Here is a 15,396-nt window from a genome sequence, read left to right on the forward strand (position 1 = left end):
TTCTACCGCTGGTAGCCAATGCTGATTGAGGTGTTTTGTTTTGTGAAATCTGCCCAGAATGCTTGCTAGAATAAGCAGTGCCCTGTCACTAGCTAGCATGATGCTTTATACATTTCACTAGCTGACTTCAAACCAGAAATGAAATATAACTTAAACAGAAACTAAATGTGCTGTGGTAAGGACACGCTGCATGCCAGAACACTAATACTGCTGCAATAATCACTTGATCTTGATAACGTGAGAGGTTTTTTGAAAGCCAAAAATCAATAATAATACACTCTCTTATAATTAGCTGAAGACTTTGTGAGCTTTGAAAACGAGCTGCACCTTGACTGCATCTGGGCCTAGTTTGTATCTGCCATCATGGGAATACTGTTTGAAGAGACTGCACAGGGCAAATGTTGAGACTTAAGGCAACCTAGGGATGCAGGTGGCGCTGTGGGTTAAACCACAGAGCCTAGGACTTGCCGATCAGAAGGTCGGCGGTTCGAATCCCCGTGACGGGGTGAGCTCCCGTTCCTCGGTCCCTGCTCCTGCCAACCTAGCAGTTTGAAAGCACGTCAAAGTGCAAGTAGATAAATAGGTACCGCTCTGGCGGGAAGGTAAATGGTGTTTCTGTGCGCTGCTCTGGTTTGCCAGAAGTGGCTTAGTCATGCTGGCCACATGACCCGGAAGCTGTACGCCGGCTCCCTTGGCCAATAAAGCGAGATGAGCGCCGCAACCCCAGAGTCGGCAACAACTGGACCTAATGGTCAGGGGTCCCTTTACCTTTACCTTTAAGGCAAACTAGGAGGATATTTACAGCGTAATTGCCATGCAGCAGTCCGGGGTGATGGCTGGTTCCTCAACAGAAAGCGAAGATTAAAATCAGAAAGTCAAATTTAAGAACAATGACCCTAAGCTCCAGTCCAGCTTCATGTCCCGAGAATTTTTTTAAGGGTGGGATATACATTCCTTTGCCAAATAAACTTTCTAAGGATATGCAGGACACCATCCCACAAGCAGATTCTCTGTCCTGCATCCATCTGGCATGTTTGCCACTGAACTTCTGTTTAGATTGCAATGAACGTATTTTGCTATCCAATTTTTTCCCTTCCCTTCTACTAAGCATGAGTGCGTGAACCAAGGATTTCTGTGGTGCTTCATTGGAAAGTTTCCAAAAAGCCAATATAACAGAATTAATTATTTTCCTGCTGAAGGCAGTCAGAAGTCTAGCATCCATATAAAGCGAGGCAGAAAGAGGTTCAGGGTCTCTAAGCCTTCCAGGATTAATTCTGAAGATTTAGAAGAATTCCCCCTAAAGCAGGAGAATCCATCAAAACAAGAATGCCACATTCTTCTGTAATCTCCACGATGTAGCAGGATTTGAAAGTGTCATCTGGGAGCATCTTGTGGAGGCATGTTGTATACATCAATTATGTGAGAAATCATTAGCGGCTATTGCAGACACACAATAGCCAGGCTCTTTCTTTGTAGTGCTGCATCATATTTTTTGTCAGTTTTGGTGTTTGCTGTGAAAGTCAACATTATTGGGGGGGGGGCTGAAAATGTTCATAAACAAACCCACATGCCAGTCTTCTGTGCTTTTGCACAAATTTTCCCTGCTCACTTGCTCTTCAGGGGGAAAGAAATACCATTCCCATTACAAAAACCAGTGATATTCTATTCAAATGTGCATTCTATCAAAAGTAACAAAGTGCTAATGTGTAGAATTGCCTGCAGATGCACATCTGAATGTGAATCTTGTTCCTCTGCACTGCCTTATTTTTACTGCATCACAATGTGACAGAGCATTGGTTCAGTTATGTCAGCAACAAGGAAGGTGTTCCCCCTTTCCCCTGACCTCACTGCCTTGCAAACAGTTTTCCATCTTTTCACAAATGCTGCAAATAATTGCCAAGAAGGAGGAGTTTAGTGGCAAGGAAGTCTGTTTCAGAAGCGGCAAAATGTCCACAAAGCAAACACCACTATTCCCTTCCATAGGTAAAGGTAAAGGTACCCCTGCCCGTACGGGCCAGTCTTGACAGACTCTGGGGTTGTGCGCCCATCTCACTTAAGAGGCCAGGGGCCAGCGCTGTCTGGAGACACTTCCGGGTCACGTGGCCAGCGTGACAAAGCTGCATCTGGCGAGCCAGCGCAGCACACGGAAACGCCGTTTACCTTCCTGCCAGTAAGGGGTCCCTATTTATCTACTTGCACCTGGGGGTGCTTTCGAACTGCTAGGTTGGCAGGCGCTGGGACCGAGCAATGGGAGTGCACCCCGCCGCGGGGATTCGAACCGCCGACCTTTCAATCGGCAAGCCCTAGGCGCTGAGGGTTTTACCCACAGCGCCACCCGCGTCCCATTCCCTTCCATAGCCTGCACCAAAGCAGTCAGTTTGGCTGCATAGCCCTGGCTGGCCCTTCTAATTTGAAGATTTCTATGATACAAATTTGGAGAGCTATGTTACAGGTGAGAGCTAGTGTAGCATAGGGTAGAGATGGAACTATGGGCAAGGAAGCCACTAGCTAAAATCACACCTATGATTTTACTGCATCAGAGACAGATCCCAGTACATGGAGGTCAGTGCAAGACAAAATCAAAGGCAGAAGGAAAGGAACCCATGGCCAGCAAGGAGCAATGTCACCTAGGTCCAGTTGTGGATGACTCTGGGGTTGCGGCGCTCATCTCGCTTTATTGGTCAAGGGAGCCGCCGTAGGTTGGCAGGAGCAGGGACTGAGCAATGGGAGCTCACCCCGTTGTGGGGATTCGAACCACCAACCTTCTGATCGGCAAGCCCTAGGCTCTGTGGTTTAACCCACAGCGCCACCCTTAGAGCAGCATGCAAACCTAATCCAGAAGTTTCCTCTTACAAAGGTCAGAAAAGACCATCCATTCTGCACTCTTTGGTGTGGTGAGGTTTTCTTGTTGGTGTGACAGATTTCCCTTCAATTCCCTCCTGTGACCAAAAGTGGATGATAGCGTTCAGGCTGAATTTCCTGCTTCACGCCCCACGGCTCACCAATTCAAAACCCATTAGAATGGGCATGTGGTCCCTCAGTCTTATCCAAAAAAGTTCCATGCACACACCTGAAAAAATTCTGCACACATAAGGGCTTTGCTGATGTGGATGCCACTCTAGCGCATCCAGAAAGCAAACTATTTAATTTGCATTTCATTGGGCATTATGACATTATGGTGTTTTAAGTAATGAAAAAGGCCATCTCCCTTCTGTTGCCATGCTTTCTAATGTATAAGAAAGATGTAGGCAATGGTATTATTTAAATACATAATAGATATACACACACTTGCAAGAATGCCTAGAATTGTGAGAGTCTACAAGTTGAGATTAAACCCTCAAAAAATGAGATGCTTTGTGTAGGGAAGTCATCTACTCCATATGAAGATTTACAACTGGTGTAAACCACTCAACCATAACGTCTCCATCTTGCTGTGATCCAAGCTCAGTAATAAAGATGAATTCATGCACGCTCAGACTGCAAACCTGCCCATTGAAGGAGAATGTAACTCCCACCTGAACTGGTTGACACCATCTTCCTGAACAGACAAACTACCCACCAGCAGCATATCCATCTGAGTTTCAGTTCAGTGGCCCTCATCTATTCCATTACTGCTCCCAAATACTAGTTCTGCACTTCAGCTAGAAAAGACAGGTAGCTGGATGTCGTCACGATTTTGAAAACACCCAACTCCAAACCCTTTCACCACTTCACTCAGCAGTTTCACGTACTTCTTAAATCACCATGGGTGGTGTCATTCTGTGAAGCTGAACGTTCGGAGAATGACTTCTTCACACAATGCATAATTAAACTATGGAAATGGCTGCTAGCTGCTGTAGATGACAAGTAGGAGAGTTCTAATGTGCTCATGTGCTCTTTGTGGGCTTTCCATTGGCTTCTGGTTGGCCACTGTGAGAACAGAATGCTAGACTGGATAGACCTTTGGTCTCCTCCAACACAGTTCTTCAAACAGAGCTCCTTAATATGAGGGCCAAAGAAAAGTTTGATAATGCCGGCTCCTGGAACTGGTTCTCTGGGAAGGAATGGATCCCCTGAATAAAAATGCCCTCAATCCCCAATTTAGGGATCCTAAGCAGTGGGATCCTGTGATCAGTTGCGCTGAATGCGACAATCAATAGGGGTGTGTGTGTGTGTGTGTGTGTATAATTGATTTTAACATATAAATTATAAAATGTACCACAAAACTTATCACTTATACAATCTTTTTAGACTTCCATCAGCACCTCTGATGATCCACCGTTTTAACCACTGCTTATGTATTTCTTAACTTTATTCTGCCTTTACATCTCTTAACAAATCATCCTTCCCCTTATCCATTTTTGCAATACTTCTAATACTCCTCACAAAACTTCTTGCAAACCTACAAACATCATCTGATCTTCACAAATACTTTTTTAAATAGTCTGTAAATTTACTCCAGTCTTCTGTGAATTTCTGGTCCCGCCGGTTTCGAATCCTTCCTGTTAGTGTATCTAGTTCTGCATAGTCCAATAACTTCATCCTCCATTCTTCAATCGTCGGTAATTCTTCTTGCTTCCATTTTTGGGCCAATAATATTCTTGCTGCTGTTATTGCATATAAAAAGAGCTTACATTCATTTCTATTTATATCACTCCCAACAATGCCTAGTAAAAATGCTTCTGGTTTCTTTATAAATGTATATTTCAACATTTTTTTCATCTCATTTTATATCATCTCCCAGAAGCTTTTCACCTTTTTACATGTGGTAAGCGACAATCAATAGGGGTGAACTCCATCTGGTACCATCCTGGTTCTACCACCATGACCAAGTCAATGTAAGCAGTTCATCCATAATATCCAGTAATTTCCCCATGAAAATGTCATTCGCAACTGCTGGTTGCGATGATCCTCAAGATTCAATGAGGCTTTCTCACAGCTACCTCCTTCAGGGTGGCTGAAACAAGCCCTCTGCCAAAGAGGCGTGTATAACCTTGTGGACCTAAGTGGTGTGCATCATGACTTAAAGTCAAGTTATATATATTATATAAGCATAGCACTGTATGTCATGGCTTTGCAAGTATTGTAGACTTGGTTTTTCAGGCCTTAGGAACAATGTTTTTCTGTCTTCTAGTTATACAGTTTGGATTCGTCACGCTCTTTGTCGCTTCCTTTCCTCTGGCTCCTGTGTTTGCCCTGCTCAACAATGTCATTGAAGTTCGCCTGGATGCCAAAAAGTTTGTCACTGAGCTAAGAAGGCCAGATACAGTAAGAGCAAAAGACATAGGTACGTTTTTAAATTTTAAAATTATGATAAAGATGGTGTATAGAAAGGCGGGAGACAAAAATATGAGGTCTGGAATTTGGTTTGCATTGAGAACAGGAATGGAAACTGCACAGCTTAACAAATCTTTCTTCTCTCTGACAGGGATTTGGTTTAACATTCTGAGTGGCATTGGAAAATTTTCAGTAATAATTAATGTGAGTATTGGCTTCTTGCTTACGTATGCTATGGCAAGAGGGGATTTGACTTAAGTTGTCAAGAATTTCAGGCTTTTCTTGTTTAAACATCAATTTCTTTGTTTATAAAAATGTATACCACTTAATACAATGAAATTATTTAAGCAGTTTACATAAAAAAATATAAAAATGCAACAACAACATTCCATAAAAATTTCCTAAAAGCTAGATTAAAACAAAATGAAATTATACATCGCAAATTAAACTGAGCAGTGTGCTAAACAAGAGAGTCTGAGTCCAGGAAAGCTCGGCTAAACATAAAAGTTGGGTTTTTTAAGTCTTTGAAGGTCATTACTGTCTCCACCTCACTTTATTTCCTGGGAGAAGGCATTCCAGATGGCGAGTGCTTTCGCTGAGAAGACCCACTTCCAAGTTGTGCCAACAACCAACAGGGGCTCCTCAGCAGACCTCAGAAAACAGTTTGGTCTGTTCATTGTTTGAGGCTTTGAATATTGAACAACAAAGCCTTGACATTGGCTTGGTAGCTAACAGGTAGCTAGTACAGCTCTTTCGGCAATGGTGTAAAATGTGTAAAGTTGGATGCCCCACTAAGCACTATAGCAGCTGCATTTTATGCTAACGTCGTATAATAATAATAATAATAATAATAATAATAATAATAATAATAATTTATTATTTATACCCCGCCCATCTGGCTGAGTTTCCCCAGCCACTCTGGGTGGCTCCCAATTAAGTGTTAAAAACAGTACAGCGTTACATATTAAAAACTTCCCTGAACAGGGCTGCCTTCAGATGTCTTTTAAAGATAGGATAGCTGCTTATTTCCTTCACATCTGAAGGGAGGGTGTTCCACAGGGTGGGCGCCACTACCGAGAAGGCCCTCTGTCTGGTTCCCTGTAACCTCACTTCTCACAATGAGGGAACCACCAGAAGGCCCTCGGCGCTGGATCTCAGTGCCTGGGCTGAACGATGGGGGTGGAGATGCTCCTAAATCGTAGCATAGAAAGGGTAGCTCCATATACACTGTGCTACTGTTGTCTAATTGTGCAGTAACCAATATATGGAGCACCATGGCAAGGTTATCCCTGTTTGACACACCAACCAAAGGTGGTAATGGTCCTCAAGAGGCCACCTTGGCCTCAAGTGAAAGCAGTGGAACTAAGAGCACCCCACAAATTATGCACCTGCTCCTTCAGAGGGAGTACAAACCTGTACAGAACTGATACCCAACCCAGTTCTTGGGAGCTGGGAACTGCCCTGTTGATTCTCAGGCCTGAATCCAGACTGGGATACATTAAGATAATAAGCTTCACCAAAAGACAAATTCATGTCTACTGGCCGTGATAGCTATGGTCTACCTCCAGTACATCTCTGAAGACATTGCTCTGAATCTCAGGTGGGGAGGGCTACGCTCAGGTTCTACTTGCAGGCTTCCTGTGGGCATCTGGTTGGGCACTGTGAGATCCAGTAGGTCTCTTCTTGTGTTTTGATTGCAGCTGAATGACCACCACCTTCTAGATTGCCTTGACCAAGGTGTATTGGACCTGTGGGTCCACAGTGGGCTTCTTCGGTTATGGTTGCACATTGCTGCCTCCTTCAAAACAACAGGAACCATTCTATTATGCAAAAAGGCATTAAGCAGGTTCACCCATAAATTTGAACTGAATCAAATTTCTCCCACATCCCCATCTCACAGTGGGCAGTCATGTGCTTAGGGGTAATCTGAATGCAGAGATTAAGTGCAACCACACACTCTCCATGTGTGATTCCCAACAACTGACTTGCTGCCTCCGACATGGCAAGTAGAACCTAGCCATGGTGGCTAGAAGCCATCAGTAGCCTTATCCTCCATTGCTGCTTTATTTTGAGTTCACATTGCAGTCCCAAAACTCTGCTTTAGATTCAGGCTTTATCCTTCTCACTATCTGGCTCACAGCCACTTCCTTTGTTCCCTTAACAACTCATACTTAGCGGGCCATTACTAGGTTGGTGTGGCTATTCCAGCAATTGAATCCATGTTGGATCCAGGAATTAGAAGGGGGGGCTCAGGCATGCAACCTGCCCCCCCCCAAAGAACTCATAACAATATGTTCAGTTTCAATTGCATTAATTGCCACAAGGCTCATCCTTCTATTATCATCCTTCTTTTCTCACTCATCTTTTAAACAAATAAACTGTTATCTAACATCAAACTGATGGCAGTAAAAATCTATCCAAGATTTATATTAAAAAGGCATAAAAAGCTACCTATGCAAAGCTCTTGAACAAATGCCAGACTCCTTGGCCAGCCAGCCACTGCACATCTATTTTTATTAAACAGCCAGATTACAGGTCAGTCTGGTAAGATGCTCTTCCACACTGCTGTGGAGACAAATAATACTTGAAAGTCCAACTAGTTCTGGTCCTCAAGTCACAAAGCAGCTTCTCTGGGGATTTCTGGTTATCTTTTGGATCACTGTCCTCATCCATAAACTGACTCCAAAGTACACTATGCATATCTGTGCTCCTATGGTAAAGGTTTTTCTTTTCTCCCAGGCCTTTGTCATATCCGTCACTTCTGATTTCATTCCGCGCCTTGTCTATCAATATGCATATAGCCACAATGGAACCCTGCATGGCTTCATCAATCACACTCTCTCGTACTTCAACGTCAGTGATTTCAAGGCTGGAACCCAGCCAGAAGCCTCAAGTTTCGAAGAGGATGTTTCCCTTTGCAGGTAAAGCAGCCTTACCAATCACTGGCTATTTAAGACTTATGGTAGGAGCAATTTTGGTAGGTGGTTCCACTAACTTTAGTGGGTTAAAATTAGAGTAAGACTGATCTCTGCCATTGAAGGCAAAAGGTAAATTTTCCAGCTACATTTGCCCTTTCTGTAAGATCCTCACATTTTCTAAAGCTAGGTAGGGCAACATTTTTATCCACTACTCTGAAATATCTGGTATTTGTTCTAAATGAACAATGCAACAGTGGCAATAATCTGTCAACAATCTGTGACATATAATTAGCCATAATTTTTTTCTTGCAGAGTACAAGGGTTATTTTTTTTTTATTCTGCTCAAAGCAAAATGAAAATGACACCTTTCTCAGTTAAACACTCCTTTGGTATAGATCATGAGGATGAATTTATCGGACCCTAACATCAAGTTTGTCACTAAAAGCTTATCCACACGACACTAGAGCAAACCTGAGTTTGCAACCAGGTCTGCATTTGACAAACACTGCAGGCAATCCCATCACTTTGAGAAGTACCGCTGTCTGATACAAAGATTTGTGTGTTTCATTCATAGGCTATATTTTTAAGATACAGACTTTTAACAGGGAATGTCCAGCCTTTGGTTCTAAATCTCTGTCTGCAAAATGGTAATAACCACCAACAGCTAATTCCTCCTTCTTCAAAGCAAAAGCAACAATATTTTAATGCAAAGTGATTTCAACATAAAAGGGAAAAGGTGTGTTCAGTTATGTATCATTTTTGGACTGAAAGCGACAAGTGTTCACTTTTTTATTCCAAACATGGGATGAATTAGCAAATATTGACAACTTACACTCCCATTTCTGTTTTTGCTGGAATTCTCAGACATCCCCCATCCTAATAAGTTACAATATTGGCCAGATAATGTTGATCAGTTTGCCAGTATAATATCAGAATTGCACACTGCCATTATGTGCACATTTACAGGTGGAAATGCAGCCATTTGCCACCAGACAGATACTTCCATATGATGCTTTAGTCAGAGAAGTGGTCCATTTCATCAGGGCTGTCTCTTCCAGTTGGTAGCAAGTCTCCAGGCTCCAAACTCAGCCCCTTTCCCAGTTCTGTTATATGAGATCATTCTCAAGTCCAGGATGTAGGAAGGCAACCTGCTCCCGGGAGGGCTGCACCCAGCTGAAAGCAATCATTTCTCATTTATGCTGCTATTATAAATAACTTCGTCTCATTGCTGGAAATACTTTCACACTCATTTGTGTACAGATAATTCAGAAACTCCAAAGTGCAGCACCCCAGATTACTGTGCTGGGCTTCAAATTAGAGCTCAAATAACTCCTGTTTTAAAACAGCTAGACTGGATGCAGGCTCATTTCTGGGTGCAGTTTAAGCTTCTCACGTTAGGGTTTAAAGCCCCAAATATCTGAAAGACTGTTTCCACCCCTATTCACCTTATTGGGGGCTTTCTTGGTCCTTTGGCCACCCTCAGAGGTGTTGGGGAAAGGTGGCTCAGGAGAGGGCTTTCTCTGTGTCAGCCCCTAAATTGTGGAACTCGCCCCTTCCCGCCCCCAGAAGCACCTAGCAGCTTCATTGTTGCAGAGGCACCTCTTTGCAACAGTTAAAATATTTTGTTTTTGTGGGACTCATCTCTCCTGCTTAATTTATACTGTTCTGGTTCATTTGGAATGGCTTGTTGGTTTTATAACATAATAGAAACACCGCCACCTGACCCCACCCCCATCCATCTTCCCTCTCTCCACCCCCCTTTCTTTTTTCTTTCTTTTTTTCTTCTCCCCCTAATGCCTCAACAAATGAAACGGATTTGTAAAAATGTTACATGGAAGAAGAAGAAAAAATACGAGGCACTACACTTCTGTAAAACAAGAAAATCCTTAATAAAAAATATTTTTTAAAAAACGGCTGGTTTTATCTGTTTTTGCAATTGTTGTAACATGGCCTGGGATCTTAGGGTGAAGAGCGGGTAAGATCTTTTGTAATAAATAGAATAAAAGAACTGAAATTGAACCTGGGACCTTCAGCATGTCCAACTCTTTCCTTCCTTCCATATTTTGTCTCCCACTCTCTCTCAGCCTTAAATTATCCCACTATACTAAATATAGGCCAGACCTTGCATGCTTCTCTTTTGAAACTCTCCACTGTGGGAACCTAAGCTGAACGTTCTAAAACTGTGCCTTCTATACAAATAAATATATGCATGGCATAACACCGGCATAGGCAAACTTGGCCCTCCAGATGTTTTGAGACTACAGTTCCCATCATCCCTGGTCCTGTTAGCTAGGGATGATGGGAGTTGTAGTCCCAAAACATCTGGAGGGCAGAGTTTGTCTATGCCTGGCATAGCACAAAGAGGCTGCCATGTGGGAAGTGACATGACACAAAATGGTTGCTGCATCTGAAAAAAGCAGAAAAAGAGAGAGCGCCACAATGTGTTGCAGGCATGCCGGCACTTCCGCCTCCCATCTCCTGCCCATCAACTAAGAAAAGGTGCCTACATCTGCCACTGCTGGGCACAGACAAAAGCTCTTTGCATCTCTCCTCTGTTCAGAACCATTCAGGGAGGACACGTCTGCAATCTGTCATCCAGTGAAATGTGGGCAGCTTTATTTATTTATTGGATTCCATTTATCAGTCACTCCACCTAAAATATCTCAAAGCAAATGTGTTGCTTGATTTATCAGAGTCAACCCATGTCAGTCAAAACTGTTGAAGCAATCCATGACTGCAGCCTGACACATGGGGCTGTGGTTGGTGGGTGTGAAAAAGATATATTGAAGCATAACCGGAGAACCCAAATACTGTTGCTGGAAATGAAGGGTATGAATTGCACAACTGCTGGGGAACTTTCTAGCTGGAAAATTGAACTGATCCATGTCCTGTATAGCAGATATGGCTCCAAAATGTGCAGTTTAACACAATGGCTCCATTTTACAGGTTTAAGGATTACAGAGAACCACCATGGTCTGAAAACCAGTATGAATTTTCTAAGCAGTACTGGACTGTTTTATCTGCCCGTTTGGCCTTTGTCATTATCTTTCAGGTAAACCCTTTCTGCATTATATTACTTCACTGCCACATGTAATGCATTGATTGCTGCCTGCAGTACTTGTTTGTCCATTGATTTTTATTCACGCTTGTTCACTAATCCTTTCAAATTCCCTTGTCCTTGTGGAACAGTCTCAGCTAAACTAGAAGAGAATTAAAACATCTTGATGTATTGGTGTCTGTAAAACATCTTGATGTATTGGTGTCTGTTCAGCTAACAGTATACAGTGGTACCTCAGGTTACATATGCTTCAGGTTACATACGCTTCAGGTTACAGACTCCGCTAACCCAGAAATAGTGCTCCAGGTTAAGAACTTTGCTTCAGGATGAGAACAGAAATCGTGCTCCAGCAGCGAGGTGGCAGCAGGAGGCCCCATTAGCTAAAGTGGTGCTTCAGGTTAAGAACAGTTTCAGGTTAAGTACAGACCTCTGGAACGAATTAAGTACTTAACCTGAGGTACCACTGTATTGCTGATGGAGTATTGTAAGCAGCCCAGAGACAGTTATATTATTGAGCACTCTCCATGCCTGCTGTGCCTTGTCCCCGCCCAGCATGCGAGAGCGGCGAGGGCTGGGTTAGCGCCCTCGGTCCACGCTTGGGGGGTATGCGCGCATGCACCCCACACACTGGTAGACAGTGCTACACCCCTGGCTATACCTCCCCAAAACGCGTGCTTTAGGGATCTTTTCAATGCTGTAAGGAACACGTCTTCCTCCTGCTTATTTAATTTATTTCTCTTGCAGAACCTGGTGATGTTCCTCAGTGTGCTTGTCGACTGGATGATCCCAGACATCCCCAAGGATATCAGTGAGCAGATCAAGAAAGAAAAGAGCGTGCTGGTTGATTTCTTCTTGAAGGAAGAGCACGAGAAACTGAAACTGATAGAAAACTTTATCAGGCGAGACAAGCAAAGGAGCCAAAATGAGACAAGAGGAAGGAGAATTCGAGCGGCAAGTTTCTGCCAGTTCAACCGAAGTCAGCGGGGCAGCTTAACATCCTTTAGTTCACACCACACTGATGTATGATTCCTTGAGGGCACATCTGCACCACTTATAATCGCTCTGTCCCCAAAGAACTGTAGTAGTGAAAGACGCTTATCTTCTTCAGCTGAATATTCTCATCATCACTCTAGCCCTGCTACAGTTCCCAAGATTTGGAGAGGAATGCATGACAGCTGAGCTAGCATGATGCACATATAGGTTTGTAGTGCAAGAAATAACAGCCAGTACGAAACATATCGAATAATAATTTACCTATTGTCTGGTTAGATCTTGAGGGGGGAAGTGATTGGCTATTGTTTTGGACAAATAGATTATACTGGTTTTCAGAAGCTTAATTTTTAAATTTCTCTGCAGTATTCTTCATCAGATGTCCTACGTGAAAACACGCTGTATATTTATGTTACAAACTCATGTAATTTTATACCAATTTGCCTGCATTGGTTCTTCTGCCCCATCCCAAATCCTGAGAATTATAGTTTGGTGAGAGTTCTAATACCTCTCTTAGAAATCCCTACTTCCTTCACAGAACTACCTTAAGAGTACACCAGCCCATATTGATGGGCCTCGTTTTGAGTGGCTGGGCTGAAAGCTGCAGAACCGTAAAAACAAAATATTTACAGAGCACTTTGACATTTAGTAATGTTTCTCTCTCATTAACAGCACAGTCCTGTACCTACCAACTCAGAAGTAAGTCACATAGAGTTTAGCAGGGCTTACCCTCAGGTAAGTGAGTATAGGATTGCAATCTAAAAGTACAAAAAGGCCAAGAGAGACCACAGCATGCATATCTGATAGGGAGTGAGAATAACACTTTGCTTAGAGCCTGATTTCCTCCTCTTATGAATCCATCATCACATTTTGTATCAGTTTCCACATACAGAAGTACATGTGCCTAGCACCATTCATGAAGTGTATCCACAAGAACCCCCCCCCCCCAAAAAAATTCCTGCATTGCATGACAGGGGGGTTGGATGACCCTCATGGTCCCTTCCAACTCTACAATTCTATGATTTTAAGAGTAAATTATACTTTTCCAACCTAGGCAACCCACTTGTGATTTAGACAGTACCAAGCTTGTGTTCTTCTCCCATTGCTCAGTCCCATCTGATGAGCAAGTGGGACATAAATGATGGCGTACAGCTGGGCACGGGGCAGGAGACATAATGAGGAAGGTGGTGCAACAGTGGCAACCTGTCCTTTGGTACCAGCACCATTTAGAGTACAGGTAGGTTGTCTAGGTTGTGAGCAGCAACTCTTTCCCTCTCTGCTACCTTGTCTCCTTCTTGCCCCCTTTTGTTGTCTTCCCCATTGTCAACCTGCTCCATTGGTGCAGAGACCTGTCTGTTTTTGCTTTTGAAACTATGTAAAGCATCATGTACACTGATGTTATGAATAAAAATAAAAATCGTAGTTTAAATCATGGATTTTGCTCAACGCCCACATGAACAACAATCCTGCTCTTCCTAAATGTGCACATTTGGAAATTCAGACTGAGTACAAGAATCCATGAAACATCACTTAAACTAGCTTTGATGGGGAAAATGTCCATTTTAGAATACTGAAGTTATCATTGAAGTTACGGTGCTGTAAATGGCTGGCTGATACAAGCATATCTATAAGTGATCAACTGTAGCTTCATCTTCAGATGAAGCACAGCATTTTAGTTCACTGATATCCCTAAGAGGGATATAATGTAATTTTATGCATTAACTTAGTCCTTGATCACACTTATTACTTGCTGCTGTACAATGACAGTAAATCAAGATGTCCCTATGTAAAATTCAGAGAGTTACCACTTAGGCATGCCATCTAAATGTATTTAAAGAATATTGTTATGCGGGGGTTTTTGGATTTTTTTGCCCCTCTTATTCCTTGATCAACTTTCTGTTAGTTAGAAAGACAAATGGCCAGAGTGGAGATTTGAGAAGCTGGATGCAAAAGCGGCAGGCTGAGAAGCCAAAGAGAAAAAGATTCTGCTGGAATCTAAGGCTGTAGCTATGGGAGAAGACACCCTTGAGTGTTGATGCTTTGAACCCCTCCATCACAGGCTCAGGTTGTACATATGTGTAAATAAACCATACATCATAAAGACACCACAGTCTCCGCTGTCCCTCATTCCCAAAGGAAACACAAACCCGAGTAAGTTGCTGAAACTCCTGGAATCTAACACTACTAAGAGATAGTGATGGTGGCATGCAACAATAATTTTATTTCTATCAAGATTGGCCTTGCACCAGGGGCAAAAAGTCAAAACACCCCCCTGTGGTGAGCCTCATTCCATAGGCCCTATAACCACCACATCTTATCTTATGGGTTTTTGTGTGAGGTAAAACTTTGGTACTTGGAGACTTCAGGCAGAAGTTGAGCAAATAACAGTGGTTTATTATATAGAAGAAAGGTGTTAAAGCAAATGAAGTGTCGGGAGATAAAGTTCTTTCAGGAAACAGTTCACTCATTAATAATTATAGTAAACCAAGCGGATGTTACAGACTTCTAGACTAGTTGGTTAAGTGTTCAGCTTGTTTCTAGTTTGGTTACTTCAGTTTCTTAAAACTTCATTGCATAGGTGTTAGAGCTTAACACTTTGGTTCTCAGACAAGGTGGCACTTTCTGTCAGTTTCCCAATCTCTTAACAATCCCACTCTTGTGGTAATTCCAAATAATATAACAGACCCAGGGGATCACCACCCCCTCATAAACTGGTTTGGGAGTCTTCTCTCTGGAAAATCTCTCCCCTCGACTGGAATGAGACCTGAGGAGACTTTATCCTCACAGCTTCCACAGCTCAGACTCAGCCCTCCAGAAAACTCCTGTCTGAATACTTTCACAAGACGCTAAACACTGTCTTACTATCTAAGCTCAGAGACTCCTTTCTCTGGCTGTAGATATTTTCCTCGGAGTGGATGTTATACACACAGATCAGATCCAATTCTCCAACTCTCCCTCCAGCTATTTCCCTTAAACTACCGTATTTTTTGCTCTATAAGACTCACTTTTCCCCTCCTAAAAAGTAAGGGGAAATGTGTGTGCGTCTTATGGAGCGAATGCAGGCTGTGCAGCTATCCCAGAAGCCAGAACAGCAAGAGGGATTGCTGCTTTCCCTGCGCAGCGATCCCTCTTGCTGTTCTGGCTTCTGAGATTCAGAATATTTTTTTTCTTGTT

At 42.9% G+C, this 15,396-nt stretch overlaps 1 protein-coding gene across 1 annotated transcript in view; it reads left to right on the plus strand.

Annotated features, from left to right (window-relative positions):
• The window catches only part of ANO2 (anoctamin 2), a 131,506-nt gene extending 118,989 nt beyond the window's left edge, over nt 1-12,517 (plus strand). The window contains exons 19-23 of the mRNA XM_053387705.1: nt 5,114-5,266; nt 5,408-5,460; nt 7,996-8,177; nt 11,121-11,226; nt 11,977-12,517. Of these exons, the coding sequence (XP_053243680.1) occupies nt 5,114-5,266; nt 5,408-5,460; nt 7,996-8,177; nt 11,121-11,226; nt 11,977-12,258 (776 nt within the window). The 3' untranslated portion in view covers nt 12,259-12,517. The remainder of the gene's footprint in view (nt 1-5,113; nt 5,267-5,407; nt 5,461-7,995; nt 8,178-11,120; nt 11,227-11,976) is intronic.
• The last annotated feature ends 2,879 nt before the right edge of the window (nt 12,518-15,396 follow it).

The sequence above is a fragment of the Podarcis raffonei genome, chromosome 5 (genome assembly GCF_027172205.1).
Source record: "Podarcis raffonei isolate rPodRaf1 chromosome 5, rPodRaf1.pri, whole genome shotgun sequence".
NCBI lineage: Eukaryota > Metazoa > Chordata > Lepidosauria > Squamata > Lacertidae > Podarcis > Podarcis raffonei.